Source organism: Anolis sagrei, chromosome X, assembly GCF_037176765.1.
Source record: "Anolis sagrei isolate rAnoSag1 chromosome X, rAnoSag1.mat, whole genome shotgun sequence".
Lineage (NCBI taxonomy): Eukaryota > Metazoa > Chordata > Lepidosauria > Squamata > Dactyloidae > Anolis > Anolis sagrei.
The window spans coordinates 31,826,692-31,845,582 of NC_090034.1; the positions used below are offsets into that span (position 1 = coordinate 31,826,692).

General features: G+C 41.9%; 1 protein-coding gene across 19 annotated transcripts in view; it reads left to right on the top strand.

Moving 5' to 3' along the window:
• CLIP1 (CAP-Gly domain containing linker protein 1) overlaps positions 1-18,891 on the top strand; it is a 172,636-nt gene that overhangs the window by 120,664 nt on the left and 33,081 nt on the right. For 12 of the 19 annotated variants that reach the window (XM_060785988.2, XM_060785995.2, XM_060785997.2 and 9 more), the window contains 7 exons: positions 1,747-1,903; positions 2,197-2,350; positions 2,632-2,847; positions 5,112-7,397; positions 8,509-8,646; positions 10,126-10,232; positions 13,859-13,973. In XM_060785988.2, the coding sequence (XP_060641971.2) occupies positions 1,747-1,903; positions 2,197-2,350; positions 2,632-2,847; positions 5,112-7,397; positions 8,509-8,646; positions 10,126-10,232; positions 13,859-13,973 (3,173 nt within the window). The remainder of the gene's footprint in view (positions 1-1,746; positions 1,904-2,196; positions 2,351-2,631; positions 2,848-5,111; positions 7,398-8,508; positions 8,647-10,125; positions 10,233-13,858; positions 13,974-18,891) is intronic. The other 7 variants (XM_060786003.2, XM_060786004.2, XM_060786007.2 and 4 more) reach the window with 3 other exon arrangements.

The window sequence follows — 18,891 nt, forward strand, 5'->3', positions numbered from 1 at the left end:
ACGTAAAAAACCCAGTTCTGAAAAGTTTCAAATACTGTACTGTAACAAAAAACTCCACGCAAAATTAGAATAGTCATCTGGGATACTCAAACAATAAATTGCCCCTCCTTTGCTGGGGTGAAAAAGCCCAATTAAATCTGCATGCACTAACTGAAAAGGCTTTTCTGAGTTCCTCAGGCTCTTTTTACTTATACGTTAGTACAGGGGTCCTCAAACTTTTGGAATAGGGGGGCAGTTCACTGTCCCTCAGACCGTTGGAGGGCTTTCTGTTTATCCCAGATTATGTGGCAGTAATTCTACAAATATATGAAACAGTACAACAGAATAACATATCACTGCTATTCTTTAAAGCAGGCATGGGCCAGCTTGGGTCCTCCTTGTGTTTTGGACTTCAACTCCTACAATTCCTAACAACCAGTAGTGGGAGTTGAAGTCCAAAACATGAGGAGGACCCAAGCTGGCCCATGCCTGCTTTAAACATTAAATGGAAAGCTATCAAAACACATTCTAAGCTAAATAGCCCAGCAGCCCCTCACTTCCTTCCTTTTAAATGTTTTTAATGCTTAACATTTATTTATATCTTACTTCTGGATGTTATTATGTTTTGTGTGATTTTTGTTTTGTATTTTAAATTAAATGTACTTTAATTTGTATTGTATTGTGAGCTGCTGTGGGTCTCTTAGGGAGAAAAGCAGGGTATAAATAAAAATGTATTATTAGCATTCCACACAAAGAGGGAAACCAGGGGAAACCAGGCCAATATTGTGCAGCCTACTAACCTTGCTGCCATCTCTGACTCCCTGTACTGCAGCTCTGAAGCACGGGCAGCCTCAGAAGGCAACTCCTCCAGCTCCTGGAGCTACCTGCCAGAGGTGGAACTGGACAAAATGGGAAGCCAAAGCCAAGAGGGCCAAGGGGGGACGGGCTTTGCCTGTAAGGCCTGTGGGGAGCCCGGCTCAGCTTCTTCCTCCTCCCCTGGTCTCCTGCACCTCCTTCAGACACCGCTCACACCGGTGCCTAGCTCTCCCTCACGCCGACGCCTCCAGCTACCTAGCAACAAGGAAGTCCCTCCCAGCAGGAGGCAGCCTCACTTCCTTGAAATGCCTGACTCCTCCTCTGTACACCACAAACTAGCGACTCTGCTCGCCTCCATTCCCTGCCATTATACATTTGAAGCTGCAACAGGCACAGTGGCCAGAGCATCCGCGGGCCAGATAAATGCCCTCAGCGGGCCAAGCCCGGCCCGTGGGCCGTAGTTTGAGGACCCCTGCGTTAGTATATAGGAAAGTTAGGGCCTACCTATCTAGCTATTCCTCTCTCTGGAGACATCTTGTCTTTCTCCATGCTCATAGAAGAAGACCAAAATGGAGACTCAGAGGCTTGCCATGTGGTTGAGACTTTTAATAAAAAGAGGTGTGTCCCTGAGACACAACCAGTTTAACAAACAGAAACAGGAGGAGAGAACAGAGAAAGAGGCAGACAAAGAGGGCAATGGGGGAAGGGCTTTCTCTGCCAGACTACAGAATGGGGTTGAGTTCAAACAGGCCCTTTCCCTGATGTGTATATGATGGTGGAAAGTCTAGCATCCTCAACGTGGCCATGATGAATAATATGTGTGTTCATGTTCCTCTTCTGATATTTGTGCTGCTACATTTATCCTTAAATTCTGCATAAAAATGCAAAACAGTTTGCCTTTTAAAAACGTACTCTTCTCTTGGCTTTATCATTCTTATTGTCTTCTGGCAGACATGGAGAAGAAATTGAAAGAGCGGGAAGAAAAGGAGAAACAGCTGATCGAAGCAAAAGCCAAACTTGAAAGCGACCTTGCTGAAATAATGAAATCCTCCGGAGACAGTTCTTTGCAGCTGACGAAGTTGAACGATGACCTGCGGCAGAAAGAGAAGTAATTCTTGTCCCATATTGAATGTCTTCGGTGCACTTTCAGCTAGCTTTGCCTTGCTTCCAACTGCAAGTGGGGAATCTCAGGTTCCTTTTTTTAAAAAAAAATGTTTCTAATGTTGCTTTCTTTTGGAGAAATAAACCAAAGTTAATTCCACAGCATTTGGCTTAGCTGTTTCTACTAGATAGTGCTGTTATTTCCCTTGTGATTGGCTTTGCTACCTTTTCACCTGAGGAAGTGTGTGTCCAAGAATGTTTTGCTGCATGTCTATTTAGCTGTGTTATGATTGATTTTAGCAAAATCAAGGAGCTCCAGCTTCAACTCACCAAGGCGACTGAGAGCACTGCTCGACTGAAGGAAACAGCTCGCAATGCAGAAGAGGCGCAACGGGAAGGCCAGAAGAAGCATCAGACTGAAGTGAAAGAAATGCAGGCCAAATTGGGCAACTTGGTAAGAGCAACTCTTCGCTGGTGTCAGAAGAAATGTCCCCAAAGAGGTAGCGTAGGCCAGCACACACATTCTTGTTCTCTTAGGTTGAGAAAAAATAGCCATGTTGATAATGATAGGCAGCATGGCATAATTCTCTCTTCTTCTCACTCCATTCCTCCCCATTTTTGAAAAGAAAATATAGGAAAGGAGGCTCTGGTTAGTCTTGATGTGATGATCCTTTCTGTTGACCAAGGTAACTGAGCCTTTTGCTCAGCCTTGTGCCATGGTTTTCATTTTTTCAGGAGAAACAATTAGCTGCCAGCCAAAATCAGTGTAAAGACCTACAGGTGGCCCATGAAAAAGCCCTCTCTGGGGTTGCCACTAAGCATGATGCGACCATCAAGAAGGTTAAGCAAAAGCTTCATGACACTGAGCAGCAATTGGCCAATGCACTACAGAAGAACACCGACTTGGAAAAACAGACCAAGGAAATGAAAAAGGAAGCCAAGGAGACCAAGGTGTGTACTGACCTGAAGCATGTCTCCGCACTGGCTTTTCTTCTGCTGGCTTACTTTTCCGCCCTGTCCCCCAAATCTTTTTGCGGTGAAGGCTTCCTATTCAAGTCATTTAGGGGATTTTTTTAACCTCTGGCGCATGAGAAATCCATATCAGTTATACCTTTTTAATCAGCAAGAACAAACCTCCCTGTGCAGTTTGTTAGAGCTGCCCTAGAGGTGAACGTGGAAGTTTCCAGGAAGACGGTCAACACCTGTTCTGTTCAGATCAACAGAAATGGTTTAAGTTACATCCGGAAGGGTATTTTTGACACACATTTGTCATCACAATATAAAATACAGGTCAGAGTTGCTAGTTCCACAGCCTTTTGGTGAGAGGGGGAGTAAGATGCAAGGAAGGAAGTTTATGACTTAATTAATGAAACAACTTTCTTAAAAGAAAGAATAATGTGCAAAGAAGGGAGCTTTTCTAAGACTCCCATGAAGCTCAGTATTACTGTGAAAATATTTACCATTCACCCATTACAATTTTTAGTCAAATTAGTCATGGGAAATGTTTTTCATATCATCCCCCACCCTGTGATTTCCGCCATTCAAAACCTTTATTGCTTTCTTTGCAATGCTGAGATATGCTTTTCTTCCATTTGGAGTGACAGCACAATCTTAGAGGTGGTAGGATTTTATGCTCCTTTCTTGCTGCTTTCCTGCAAAAGCTGCCCATGCCCTGCAATGCCCTTAGCTTGACTTGAGTGGCTTCCCCATTTTTTTGTTTCACTCATTCTCTTGATATTGCTCCATTGCATTCATCTCCCATTCCATGTGCTTAGAGCTTTATATTTGGTTGTTCCTATAGTTGAGTAGTTGGTGTATACACTGACACACAGGCCAAAGGATGTGAATAGAACTCCATATTCATTATATTTGTGTGCTTCTTATTCAATCTCTGGGTGTCATTCAGTAAAAACAGTTAAAACGATTTGAAATATGCAGTAACTAAAAATAACAATAAAAGTAATATAACGTTTCATAGTTTCAAAAATGTATATTAAAAGAAGATTGAAGAATAAATCAGCACACACAGGGTGAAATCAGTTTGACTCAGAGGAGCTTAGTGTGTCAAGTGAGGTTTAGAGGGCTCTCCCCAAAAGGGAAAAAAGCTTAAAGGCAGCTGTAAGTTCATCACATGCATCACAAGGGATGAATATGAAGTTCCACTATCTTTGCTGTGCTCTTTCCGCTTTTAGTACTTCAGTAATGCCTCTGCTGCGGGAGTGTTAGCACCTTCATTCAAGCCAACTCATAGACTGGTAAAAATGGTTCCACAGACTTATTCTTTTTTTTATTTGCCTAAAAAGCCAAAAGAAAAATATTTTATTTTTCAAGAAGACTAAGAAAGAGCTATCACACACACACACACAAAATTTGAGATGGGTTAGTTAAAGAGGTGCATATTAGCATTTTTGGTAAAAGCCAAGATTGTAGGGACCAACTCGAGGAAGTGCATTCCCCAATTTGGGAAACCCTCAGGAGAAATCCTTAGCCTTTGTTCTCAAGAGTTGGGCCCCTATAGACAACAGTTTCTTCAAAAACACCTCAATATCCAAACAGTTTCATAGCAAACCTGTTTCATAGCAAGTTAGGCAGTTTCTTAAATAGCCTAGAGTAAGATTTCCTCTTATAGAAAGGGATAATTCATATTAATTGAGGAATATCCTCGAAAGCCTACTTGGTTGACCAGACAAATGGCAACTGTTGAGTTGTGAGGCCTGTGGAAAAGATATATGCAGAGTATACAAATGATGCTCTCTCTTAGTGTTTTTTCCATCCAGCCTGGCAACTGGGAGGGAGGAAGCTGACTGCGCTGGGAACACTGCTGAGCTGGAGTCAGTCCTCTTTTCCCCAAAGTTCCTCCAGCCCCATGTTTTTGTTCACTCACTATCATGATTCGGTGTCCTGTTGTTATGAGGAAACTGAATTCTGGAGGGAGTGTCTTTGAGGGAAGACCCTAATTCCCTGCAGGACAGCCTGAGCAATGCAGTTAATTTGCCCCAATCCTCAGTGTGATATGTACATGTTCACAGCAACACATCTATTGACTTGGAGCTTCCTCAGCAGACCTGAAGAAGTGTGTGTGCCAGTATATACATATTTATTTATTTATTTATTTAATAATGCTATTTGTCTTTAATCCACACTTTGTGCTAGTCTGCTTGACTTCATTTTTTGTTTCTTGTTTCCCCCCTTTTCCCTAATCTTTGTTTCTTTAGTCCTTAACAACTGAGGTAGAGGCAGCCAGAAAACAGATTGAAGTAATGTCAGACAAGATAAGGGCTTTGTTAGGAGACAAAGAATTCTTGGCAATGGAGGGGCATACGTTAAAATTAGAAAAAGAAACCTTGTTCTCAAAACTTGTAGACTATGAGGCCAGGATTGAGTTGTCAAATCAAGAACGAGAAAAACTGTGGAACATGCATGAAGAGCTGAAAGTAGAGATCAGAAAGATTGCAAAACAGAAACAAAAAGCGGAAAGCAATACTCAGCAGGAAAAAGAAAGAAACGATGAGTTGATTTCCGAGAAGGGAAAGTTACTCTTGGAATTGGAGGAGGCTCAAAATGATTTTCATCGGGTAAACAAAGAGAATGATGTCCTACGAGCCTCAAAGGCCACTCTCCTCCGGCAGGTGGAGGAGCTCCAAAGCAGTAATGATGCCTTGGCTCAGGAATGCCAGAGGCATGTCAGGCAAAGGGAGGAATTTGAGGATTGTCAAAAGAAGCTTACTGATGAAAGTGCCTCTCTCCTGAGAGATAAGGATGAAATTATCAAGAAGCTGCAGAGTTCCTACGAAGATATGGCTCGCGATCAAAAGGATCTTCTTCAGGAAGTCAGTGCTGTCGCTTCTGAGAGGGACTCACTACTGGGAAAACACTTGGATCTTGAAAACAAACATGAAGTTTTGAAAAGGGAGAGGGACAATTTGTTCCATACTGCCCAAGATCTAGAGTCAGACAAAGAAGCTCTCCTGAAAAGCCAGGAAGACCTGCGTAAAAACTTAGAGCAGGCTCTTGAGGAAAAACAGAAGCTTGGTATGAAAAATGAAGGCCTGTTGGCTGATGTAGAAGTGGCAAATAAAGAGTTTAAAAATGTCATGAAAGACAAGATGCAACTGGAGGCCTCTCATGTCAGTCTTTCAAAGCTCTTAGAAGAGGTTAAGGCTAGTAGGGAGTCAACAGAAGCTGAACGTATTCAGTTGCTGCAAGAGAAGGAAATCTTAGCTTCATCCGAGAAGAGGCTTTTAGAAGAAAGAGAAGAACTCTGGAATGAAAACAAGGCCCTCTTGGAAAAACTGACCAAGATCACTGAAGAGACTGTCCATACTGAGAAAACACTGAATGAAACACTAAGCCAGGTCATTGCCGATAAGGAACAGGCCTGTCTGAAAGCCACACAGCTTAAGAAGCAGAATGACACTCTTATCAGGGATAAAACCGCTCTGGAAGCAAAATGTACGGATCTCCTTGCCGAGAAGCAGAATGCAACCAAATCACTGTGCGACTTGAAGAAGAAGCATGAATTGGACATTTCTTCCAAGAGGTTGCTGTTACAAGATAAATCCAAGCTCCAGAGCAGTGTTGACTCTTTGAAGCGGGAGCTTGACCAGAAAACACGAGAAAACCAAGAGCTCACTGCCTGCAAATCTGAGCTATCTAGATTCTTGAAAGAGACCCAGAGTGCCAAAACAGTATTGGAGAATGAGTATTCGGCTTTGCTTCATGCCAAGCAATTGTTGGCAACTTCCTTTAAATGCAGTGCTTCAGAAAAAGAGATACTGAATCAAGAGAAGGCCCAGTTGCAGAGTATGTGCCAGCAACTGAGCAAAGAGCTTGCAATACTCCAGGAGCAGCTCTCAGTAGAACAGGAAAGTAGGAAGTTGGAGAAGGAGACTTTTCAGGTAGACAGCAAAACGCTTTATAACCACATCAAGCAGTTAGAAATGGAGAAAGAACAATTAATGTCAGAAAATAAAGAGCTGATGGCTGACAGTGATAAATTAAAACATGAGAAAGTCGTATCTGAATCCAGGCTAGAGGAAATAATGAAGGAAAAGGAGATTCTTAGTGCTGAGGCAGATCAACTTGCATCCAATATCGAAAAGCTAAAGAGAGAGTTTTCAACTCTGAGTAAGTCCAAAGTCGAGCTTCAGGAGCTGCACCGCGGGGTCTCCAAGATGCTAGAAGAACTCCGTTCCCGACATGAAACATCCGAACAGGAGCGGGTTAAGCTTCTCCAGGAAAATGAGAGTCTACTCTCTGAACAGACACACCTGATCACCATCAAGGAAGAAATCTTGCAGGAAAAAGAGAAGTTCTCGGAAGAGTACTACAAACTAAATCAGGAGGCCTCGCTGTTAGCAAAGGCCAACACTGAGTTGTCAACCAGCCTCACAGCCTCTCAAAGCAAAAGCCTGAATCTACAGAAAGAAAAGGAGGAGCTTGTCTTGAAATTAAAAGAAATTGAGAGTCTTCAGGCCAAGGCGGTAATGCAAAGATTTGAGGTATCAAAAAAACGGTAAATCAGTCCAGTACAGTTACTAACACGAAGCACTAACTTCTGTTGTTTTGTTGTCTGCACTTTATTTTGCACGGTCAGGCACCATAGCTCGGTTTGACCACCTTAATTTCCTTGCTGACCACCAACTTACCCTATTGTCTTTGAAAAACCCTTTAACTCTTGTCATAGTGTGGAGCTGGGTGGAAGGGGGAGGAAGGTCATGTTCCTCTGCAAGGGCCCAAGAGCTGTTGGATGTTGCAAGATTATTTTTTTTACATTGTGAATAAAAAGGCAGCTTTCCAGATCTATAGGCACCGAAATGGGACAGATACATAACAGCAGTGATGTGGTCTTGTTTGAAATTGTTTAAGAAATACATTTAAATTGGTATGCAAAAGTGAGTGGCTCTACCTCCTCCTAAGCCTCGGACCAAATTGTCTTTGAGCTCAGGATTGCTCATGAAGTTAATGTTGCAAAGGATTTGGCAATGCCTGTTATCTTTTTATTCACAGTAGGGGTTGCATTCACCACCAACTGATTGGAATAAATAGCTATTGCTTCTTTGCTATCAAACACGGGGGAGCTTTTATATCAGCCATCCTGAACTTGAATCTATGGGTTTTGTCCCCAAACACTGAACTTTACCATACTAAAAAAAAGTCTTTCTGTGGTTTTGCTTCATTGGTTTCTAGCAAATCCAGTTGCAGTGCTAATGTCCTGATTCCTTCGTATTATGAAATGAGAGCAGGGTCGGTTGGTTGTGAATTTCTCTTGAACTAGCCCTTTTTTTTCCTTTGAAAAAGCAAAAATAGAACCCCAGATATTTTACTAGGACCACTTATCTCACTGCAAGAATGACACTGGCATGAGATTAGAAGTTAATTTCTGCATGAAGCAAGGTGGACTATAGCCTTAATTCTACTTCATGCAGTTTCAGAATGCACTCGGATAATCTGCTTGTTTTTACACATCGTGAAGCAGCTTGCAATAAATCAGTAGGTATCTATGTGCTGCTTCATCAAGGGGCCAACTATGGATTAGGTGTTTGATGGGTTTCCAAGCAAGATTCAGCACAGTTTTGCACGGGAGTTGACACCACTGTTTTTATCTCTCAGACGGCACAAACTGCAGAAGATGCGTTGCAAATAGTTGAGCAAGTGACCAAAGAGAAGGAAGCCCTTCAGAAAGAAAAAAATGAGATATTGGCTTCCCTTGAGGATTCAAAACGGGCCAATCAGAAGCTGCAGAAGGAAGTAAGCAAACTCGCCTTCCATATATTTTGATTTCCTTGTTTTTTAAGGCTTCACTCTAGCTAGTTGTCTTTCTAGAGCGAGGTCTGTATAATGAATGGCACATTAGGTGGCTAATTGAGAATGTGCCATAGCTCTGTGATTGAATGGACACTTTGAATGCAGACGTTCCAAGATTTAAGTCATCCAGATTTTTTTTAAAGGAGCAGGTAGGAATTGTTAAATACTACTTCCTGAGATGTTGTAGAGTCATTACCAGTCAGGGTGAACCATCCTTGGTAAATGAACAAAAACTCTTGACATTTGGCGGTTTCTTATCAGAAAACAAATCATCAGTGCCTAAATTCTAACAGGCTTTACTATTTACTTCCCTTATTCTTATTGCAGCCTGCCAAGCACTTTCTGTGACACCTGCTCGTGACTATACAGACTTTTTCTGCCCTCCAAACACTGTGCCTGAGCAGAAGATGGAGTTGTGTTTGCTCTGGGCAGTAGAGCAACTCCCTGAGTTTACAGAAAATGCTACTATAGCCACTCTCTCATGCTGAGACTCTTGCCAAAGACTAGATTATGCTTTTTGTGTCTCTTGTACCTCTACCACCAAACAGAGATCTCTGCATAAAATGGGCATTTTCAAAGACAGCCTACAACAGGTGTCCAGAGCACTGGCCATCTGTAACGCTGGAGGGAATTAAGGACCTAGATGTCTGTTAATGCTAGCCACTGGTTTCAAGATAGCTGGAAATCAGAATTAAAATCCAGTGCCCCTGTAATTCTTCGAGAGTGGCCAGAGATTATACATTATGTAATAAAATACATCAGTGAGCGCTTGGGAACGGATGAGGCTTACAAGCAGATGGCAAGCTCTTATTGGGCAAATGAAAGCATAGTAAATAAAGGTCCCTGTGTTCCATTTGGGCCAGAACCATCAGACCCTTTGGAAGAATGGTATTCTTCCCAGCACCAAACTGGAACTCTGTTTTCTGCTTCTCGTTGATTAAGGTATCGTTGACCCTCGTACTAGAGTTCTTGTCATCCGTGGAAATGTGTATGTGTCTGCAAAATGGATTTTTTTCTAACAGTGCGTATATGAAATGGGCGATAGAGATCCTTCTGGACTTCCCTAGCAGTTCTGGATTGCTGCCAGTTGGCCTTCAGTTGGCATATTGTTTAACTTTCACTATTAAGTGTTAGGCAGTGTTCAACAACTGTACTAAAAGAAGATTTTGAAACTGCATTTCTCTCTGTCTTGTCTTCTTCTGTCCTTTAAAATTAAGGGTTCTTATCTCCAGTAATACTGCAGTTGCAATACAGTTTGGGACCCATTGCATCTGCTTTTTTAGCAAGAAAGGGAGATAAGAGAATCTGATCACTGTTCTCCTATGTCTTCAGTGTCTTATTTGGTCCTTGAAGTCATTGGAAATCTTGAGAAATCTCAAGGTGAACATGTTTTTTCTCTCACTCTTTTGTTCTTCTCACAAGCTGGAGGGCCTTAAAGAAAAGAACCTAAGGAGCCAAGAGGAGCTGGACACATCTCTAAAGCTCCGCAATATGGAAAACCAAAAAATGGATGACATTAGACAAGAACTGTAAGTATTGTCTAAACCTTGTTGTGCTGCAAAACTCTATTCGTTGGGGACTTGATTTGTATTCACAGGAGCCAATAAATCTTGTACAGTTCATTAGAAAGTTAAGTCCTGGGGAATTTTTGAAGCCCACAATCTGCCTTCTGTAACTGATATGGGTCACTGAATGTTATTGTATTTTTCATATGTGATAACTGACTTCCTATTTCACTATATTTCCCTGTTTTGAATCCAGTCGTAGACAGGAACACCCGTAACATTTCAATATGGGCCATTACTCTGCCGTCCCCCTCTTTCCTGGGTGCATACACACAAAGCTGTTTTCTTTCTCTTTTTCATTTCTCTGCCTGTTACTAATCCCGATAATAGCATTACTAGTAAGGCCTTACAGGAGTAACCACAGTAATTACAGGGACATAGACACCAGATAATGTGGAATACATAACTCTAATTGAGGAAAGAATTGACTTGCAAACACCTTTATTTTTAATTTCTGACATTGCTGTAGTAATGCTTGTTCATTTTAAATTTTATATTTGCTTAAACAAATATAAAAGGAATATAAAATATAAATCAACAGGAAGAGTTACAGGCACATCTACCCAACCCTTTCAGATCTCTGTGGAGTGAAAGATCTAGGCTTTGTCACGTAACGGCTTGTACATTTTAGAATCAGTTCACTTAAAGTGTTCCCTATTTCATCTTTAAGGACAAACCCTTCCAATTCTAAGGACTTGCTTGGGAAGCCCCTTCTGGTATTGTGCATATTTGTATAGACATTTTCTTTTTAGTTTCTTTGTTCTCTACGCCATGGATGCAGAGGTGTTCTTTCAAGAGTGTGGTTGAACCTAGACATTTTTTCTTCTGGGTTTCAGCATGGAAAATGTCATTGCAAATGTCAAGACCAACACTACATGGAATTTGCTCTTTGAATGGCATTGAAAAGAGATGAAAGGTGGAAAATCACCTTCAGTACCCTTGTTCTTTGCCCAAACTTAATATAATTTCAAGAAGATACCAAACATATACTTTTATGACTCCTAATCCTTTTTTTGTGGAACGGCTCCTTGTTCCCTGATTATTATTTTTCTTCTTCTTGGTAACAAGGTGACTTGCAACTACTTTTAAAAGCCAGTTTGCATTCACTGTAGTGGAGGAGAAAGGCTGATGCTTGTTTTGAAGCTGTCCTTGATCTGTGTCCTATCTGTTCTACCTTGATCTCACAAAGTGGACAGAAATCTGGCTCAATAGGACTGCGCAAAGGGAATATATTTTATGTGAGGGCAAATTCATGCCAACTCTTATATAAAAGGAGAAGAATTACATTATGCCATGGAGAATTGCAAGCTTTGAAATGACTTCTTTTTCCTCAGTCAAAAGAATGCTTCTCTCCAATGTCCCATGTTCATTTACTTTGTAATTGAGGCATCTTCCTTTATTTGCGCATGTGGGTGTTCATATGCCAGGATGGCTGTCTCTTTCTTCAGACATATTGCTGCCACGCAATTTAAAAACTGAGCAACTATAATCCCCTCTAAGAAATATAGGTTGATCATAAAAGGATGAAATTTGTACACTTCAGTCAGTAAAATGAACTCCAATTAGTCATTATCCTCATTTCCCTTAAGTGCTCTATTTGAGACTCCAAAACTGTTATTTTGCATCTCTTAAACCCCAATCACAATTCAGTTTAGGGGACCGTAATACACACAGGAAAATTTGGATCTGCGAAACAGACCAAGGGCGGCATCATGAGCCGTTTGTGAGTCATGATAATGAAGCATTTCTCAGATGGAGACTTTCTACTTCAGGGACCAAATTGGTGTGCGGATGAGAGGGGAAAGAAGTGGCCACTTTGGCCCAGACACAGCCAAGGCAGTCTTAGGAAACTTCGGCGCAGGTCGTTTCCATCAACAACAAAACTTTCCCAAGTGTTTGGATATTACATATTACAACTTTTTTGGACATAAAGTTGACAACATCCACACAGTGTCCTGCACAATCACTTTTGGATGGGTTGAAAACTTCAATCCCAATGTGATAAGAAGCAGGAGTTCAACAGCTTTCAGTTCCATTATTAAACCCAGCAGAGTTACAGGTTAACTCCAGGGAATTCTAATTGACATACTCTGTGGTTCATTCAGTCAAGGTAGAATTGAACGGTATTTCATGATCTTGAGTTGTTCACTAACCATAGTTTTCAACTAACTGCCATTCCCTGAGTTCAGGGTTATATGAATAATTTTTGACCCTGAATTAAATAATTGAGTTACCGCAAAAGATAGTGTTATGTCCCTGCTCATATTGTGCTGTTTCCTGGCATTTCTGCAATTGGTTTTTAAAAATCACATTTGATGTTTAGAAATGATAGTAAGCAAATGACCTAGTCATATGTATGGTAAAAAAAATCTTTTTTTTAATGTTAAAGGATTTTTATTTTTAAGTGGTAATACATCCACAATACACATTAGAAACATATCCACATATGCATACATAGACAACCTGCCACACAATATAATTACCCCTCAGCCCACCCCCAGTGCAACCCACCATCTTGACGCCCGACATTGATCAATGCAGAGTTTATGCATAGTTTTATTTAACCCTCTTTACTTCTAAATCAATAAATTCCTCTTGTTTTTATTTCTTAAGTTCTCCCGTCAGGTATGCTAAGGGCAGCTTCCAATTTCTTTCAAAAACTTCATGACTTTCCTATTTCAGATAGCTAAAAATCTTGGCCACCTGTGCATAATCCCACAATTTATCCTTCCACTTTTTGATATTTAACATTTTTTCACCTTTCTAGTCACTGGTAATCGTAATGCAAACAAATCCAGCTCACTGAAAATATGTCTTCTGAGAGGGTAGATTCCTTGAGACTTTTATATAAAATAGTCACTCATATGAGAGACTTTGAGAGGTGGCCATATGTGCAAAGAAAGGATGCAATAGATATTCTTTAAACTAGTTGGTTTTTTTAACATTTGGCACCTGCATCTGTGGCTCTTGCCAAATATCTGCCTCAGAAGAAGTATGCAAGGAGAAATACTTGGAAGAGGGAAACCTCTTTTCATTTGATTCAACAAATGTGTGAAATAAAACTCTAAAATACATACTATGACATCACACTCCGGTAATCATTACTAATCTGTCTATCGTTCCTTCCTCCTTTTTGGGAATGTCTATTTGTTATTTTTGTTGGTTCATTTTTGTGTTATAGTTTCAGGAGGGCAGTGGAGAAGAGAATGTGCCAGTGTCTGACCAGGCACACACTCCATATAAACCATTAATCAGAGAAAACTCTAAATATAGTTATGTGGAACCCTGCCCCCTTATGGCGCTATTTACAGTCTATTTTTTAATTGAAATAAACAATTAGGACAGAGGGTGGTTAAAAAAATAAAAAGGTGCAATGCCATGCTAATGTCTGTTGGTCTGCTTTCGACGATCAATACCAGTGGTCAAGGAGGGCATTTGGGATATGGGCTGCCGCCTTATTAAAAATCTCATTATACACGTGACAATTTTTTTTTTTTTATAATCTGCAACGCAGATTTCTCTCCCACCGTTTTTTCTCCCCCCTTGCCCTTCTTGTTCCTATGGAAACCATGTGTTCCTTGTCCTCCCAGGGAAGCACTAAAGCTGGCAGAGGCTGAGAAGTCCCAGCAATTTGCAGCCTTGCAAGAGGAGAACATTAAACTTGCCGAGGAGCTTGGCAAAGGGGAAGTCACGAGTCATCAGAAGGTACGTCCTTTCCCTTTGGTTCAACAGAGGTGGAGTTTCCATGGAGTGAGTTCTTCAAGGCCAAGATGGCAGGGAGCGGGGAGGAGAGACAGGCAGACAGATGTGGTGGCAGGAAGAAGAGGCATTGCAACATATGCCTTTGGTTTAAGGGATTTCCCTTTTGAGATACACATGCTCAAAAAGCAGTAAAGCTATCAGCAGGGGGATAGCAGCAAGCACTGAACCACCAGTCAGATTAAGTTTTTTGGGAGCTGTCAACTTTCCTAAGTAGCTGCAGCTGGCCAAAGGCAACTCCTGCCACATTTATGGCTCTTTGGTTTTGAAGGACTTGAATATTACTGATGAGGCAAGAGTTGTAAAACCCAGGGCAAATCCTTGGCTGAAGAGAGTTTGGTGGAAAGAGACCTTCACTGATGTCATTGGAAAGTCAATACTAATAGAGTTTAAAGAATGGTTACAGGTTTTATTCCCCAAATTTCTGACTCAGATTCCCATTAAAGAACAGTTCTGAAGCTACTTGTTCAACATCCACACAGCTAACACTCAGCGTGTTATGCATATTTGAAAGAAGACACTAAGGAACTATGAGAGAGATTTTGAATTGGAGTGCCGTATGTCATTGTGCTTATGGTGAGGTTTAAAAAGCAGGAAGAAATGTATAGTCTTTAGTAACTGGACAAAGTCTACTGAATATTTTACAATGTTTTGTATCCAGTGTGTATTTTAAATCCCACCAAAATGATTGGGAGCTGCCCTCATTCGTACTTAGTGGCAACAAACTATTAGACTGGGAAAGATACATATATCCTGGCTCAACAGTTGAGCAGAATATGGGGTTGGTTTGGACTTCATAATGTCCGCAGCACCTCAAAAGTGATTTGATGGGCAGCTGCAGATGTCACACTAAATGACAGTTCAGTATTATGAAAACAAGCCTAATGTTCTCCACTTTTGAAGAAGTCCAGAAGACAGATAATCCAAACCTGAAGAAACTGTGATTCATCAAAACAAGACAATCTCAAGCCATAAACTATTATCCTGGTTTGTTTTCACTCGTAATTTGATTAATCATCCTTCATATTTCTGATTAAAATAAGCTGTGGCTCATCTAACATCATGTGGACTAGGAAAAGGGAGAAGAGACCTTGCTATCTCAGGGTGAGAGTGGGTTTCTAATAATAATAATAATAATAATAATAATAATAATAATAATAATAATACATTTATTACTCACCTCTCCTTGTGACGCTAAACCAGTGGTTCTCAACCTTTTTAATGCAGTGACCCCTAAATACAGTTCTTCATGTAGTGGTGACCCCCAGCCATATTTTTGTTACTACGTCATAACTGCTACTGTTATGAATTGTAATGTAAATATCTGATATGCAGGATGTATTTTCATTGTTACAAATTGAACATAATTAAAGCATAGTGATTAATGATAAAAACAATATGTTTGGGGGAGTATGGACAATGGATGAAGGGATTTGAGGTACCTTCAACCAACTCAGCTCTGACTTCCACAGCCCAATGAGACCCCCACAAAGCACAGACCTGGACCAGACTTGGCACACAGAACTCTCATGATGAAGAGAAAATACTGGAGGGGGTTGGGAGAAATTGACAGTAATTTAGGGGAGATGTAGTTCACCTACATCCGGAGAGCACTGTGAACCCAAACGACTATGGATCTGGACCAAACTTGGCACAAATATTCAATATGCCCAGATTTGAACACTGGTGGAGTTTGGGGAAAATAGATCCTGACATTTGGGGATTGCAGTTGTGTGGATTTATAGTTCACCAGGTATCAAAGAGCAGGCTGAGCTCCACCAACAATTGAATTGAATCAAATTTGCCATATAGGACTTCCATGACCAACAGAAAATACTGGATGGATTTGGGGGAAATAGACCCTGACATCTCGGAATTGCAGTTGTGTGGGTTTATAGTTCACTGGGCATCAAAGAACATTCTGAGCTCCACCAATAATAGAATTGAACCAAACTTGGCATACAGGACTCCCATGACCAATAGAAAATACTGGAGGAGTTTGGGGGAGGCATGTACAGTAGATTAGATTTGCAGTACCTTCAATCACTTCAGTTCCTGAAGAGGCCTCCTTGCCATCCTGAGAGGGGTGCAGGCACAGCTGCCTGGAGAGGTGCTTGCCAACACTGTCCTTCTTCTCACAGGAGCATGCACCCATGGGCCGCACTCCATGCACCGGCTATGGGTATGCACTCCTTGCACGAGGCCTCTTCCCCCGCATGCCCCTGGATACGTGCTCCCAGGTCCTCTTCCCCACGCACTTGTTAACGCCGAGAGAAGAACGTGTTCCGGCATTGGCAAACGCACCGGGGAAGAGGCCTCGTGCAGGGAGCATGCACCCAGGGGCCGCTGGAAGGAGTATAGCTGCTGCATACATGCTCCCAGGGCCTCTTCCCCCACACACTTGCCAACGTCCCTCTCCCAGTAGCTTCTCCGAAGGCCTTGGTGTCTCTTTGGCGCCTTGTTAAGGGTGCATGCAGCCTGCAGGAGGAGGCGGGGCCTAATGGGACCATGCCGCGACCCCTCCAGGTTGAGAACCTCTGCTCTAAACCATCACCGAACTCCAAATTCTGCACTCACAACACATGGAAGAAACACATACACATACTTAGATTTATTGAAGAGCCATGAAGATGGCGACGAACGAGCAGCTCCTAAGATAAGCTCTGGAATTTGCTCCTGGAAATAGCTGTTTTTCCACAACTTCCCCAGGATTTATAACCCAAAATGACATTCAAGGGTAAGAAAAGGTCTCGGACCAGCCCCAGCAATGGAACAGGGTCCCATAAATCACCAAAAGCACGTAAACAGATGAGAATGGATGCTTACCTTCCGAACTCTCCGGATATAGCAACAACATCACAAACTGTGAGTAGTGGAGCACTGATAACACCTTCGATAAACTCACTTAATGTGAGTTCCCCCCTCTCTGACCAGGAGACAAGCCCAGGACAAATGCCAGAGGGTAATGGAGATAATGGTCATTTGAACTCTCAGCCCCTCCCTAGACCATGATATGCAGAAATATCGGGAGATATGTTTGCTGTCAGTGGAATCAATGATGCTGATTTTGAACAGACTAGGTGAAATCTCACAACAGATTCAAAGGCTACTTGACTTGCATCCCCCACAATGTTTTCAGGGAGTCAAGCCTGCAGAGATGCCCAGGTGCTCACATGCGGAGGACGCTCCTCTGACCACAGCTGCTGTTAATCACAGTAACAAACCAACAGTTGAAACTAAAGCATGCCTCACTCTGCAAAAAACCCAGATAGTTCTGCAGCTCAATCAAAATGCTTTGGGCTGGAACCATAAACAACAAATTGTAAAATCACTGGCTTACTTGCTAAGAACCCAGCCCAAACTTATTGACTTAAAAGATCACCATTTTCTTCCAACACAGAATGGTGTAAAACGAATCCTCCTTACCTTCAACTCCCTTGAGATGTCAGACCGCCTGGCTCAAATGAAGGACATCTTATGGAACAGGCATGGCATAACTATCAGTAGGGTATTTAAGGATTTGACAGTCAATCATCTCATTCCTCGAAGTACATTGGATACACGGGTACAAGAAAGAAACCTAACACAGTTAACACAGCTTCAAGACAGGAATTGTCACCCAGCAGTTGCTTACATTGATTTGGAACTTAAAGCAGACTCTAATACAGACTCTTCCACGGCTCCTCCCAAGCCAAGCCCCCCCTCTAAGACCGTTATAAAAGAAAACAACAATGACAGAGATCCATCTGTGATTCCAGTAATGACTCAAGTAACAGAAAAGCAGATCAAAGATACTCCTGCAGGTGCTGCTTTAAATATTCCACACACTATGGACTCTCCTCAACCCCAGATGGAGCTTGCCTCTCCACAGGTCATAGGTGAGGGCTTGCAGACAGCAAATGAGTTTGGCTCCCTACTCGCCAATGACCCACATTTCATTACTCATGTGGCATTGGTCCATCCAGCCCCTTCACCAGAAGGCCAAGTTTCTTTCTCACCAAACAATGACCCGGACCTGATACAGAAGGATCGTGACCAGGCCATAGATCCCTTGGGACTATGACAGCTACAGGGCCAGCACGAGGTCAGCCTATTGACTTGGAATGTGGCTGGGTGGCTCGCATCCATTAGAGACCATTGTTTTATCGACTTTCTCTCCCACTATGATATTATTCTGATCCAGGAATCTTGGGCAGTAGGTGATCTGATAGCTAATGGATTCCACTCGTATTGTGTAGGGGCAGAGCCAGGAGCTACACATGGAAGAGCAAAAGGTGGATTAGGGATTTTAGTCTCTACCACTTTACGTGCCATAACAAGGCCCCTTCCCTCATTAAAAACAACTGCAATGGCAGTGCTAATTCAACTTAAGTATCATACCTTGATGATAATAAATGTCTATTTGCCTCCAACGAGGAAGAAAGCCCAAACTAGAGCTTTATGGACAGAATTGGAAAATTATGCTGCAGACCTCATGGTGCAGAACCCAAATGCCTCTGTAATTATGGGAGGGGATCTCAATGCAAGAATGGGACCTGATGATGCCACACTCTTTAAATGTTACAAAGGCCTTCCTCCTGCCACTGAATATGAGGTTCCACTTCTAACTCGTCGTTCCAAAGATCAAAAAACAAACTTTGCAGGGTTGTGTTTGGCTCAATCAACATCACGATTGAATCTCCACATCTTAAATGGTGCTCTGGAAGGTGATCACCCAGCAGAATTTACATATCTTTCTGGCTCTAAAATGAGCGCCATTGACTATATAGCCATCTCAAGGGACCTTCTTCCATATGCCAAAACCTTGGAAGTTAAGCCCAAGTTTGACAGTGATCATTTTCCTGTCCTGCTGCACCTAAATTCT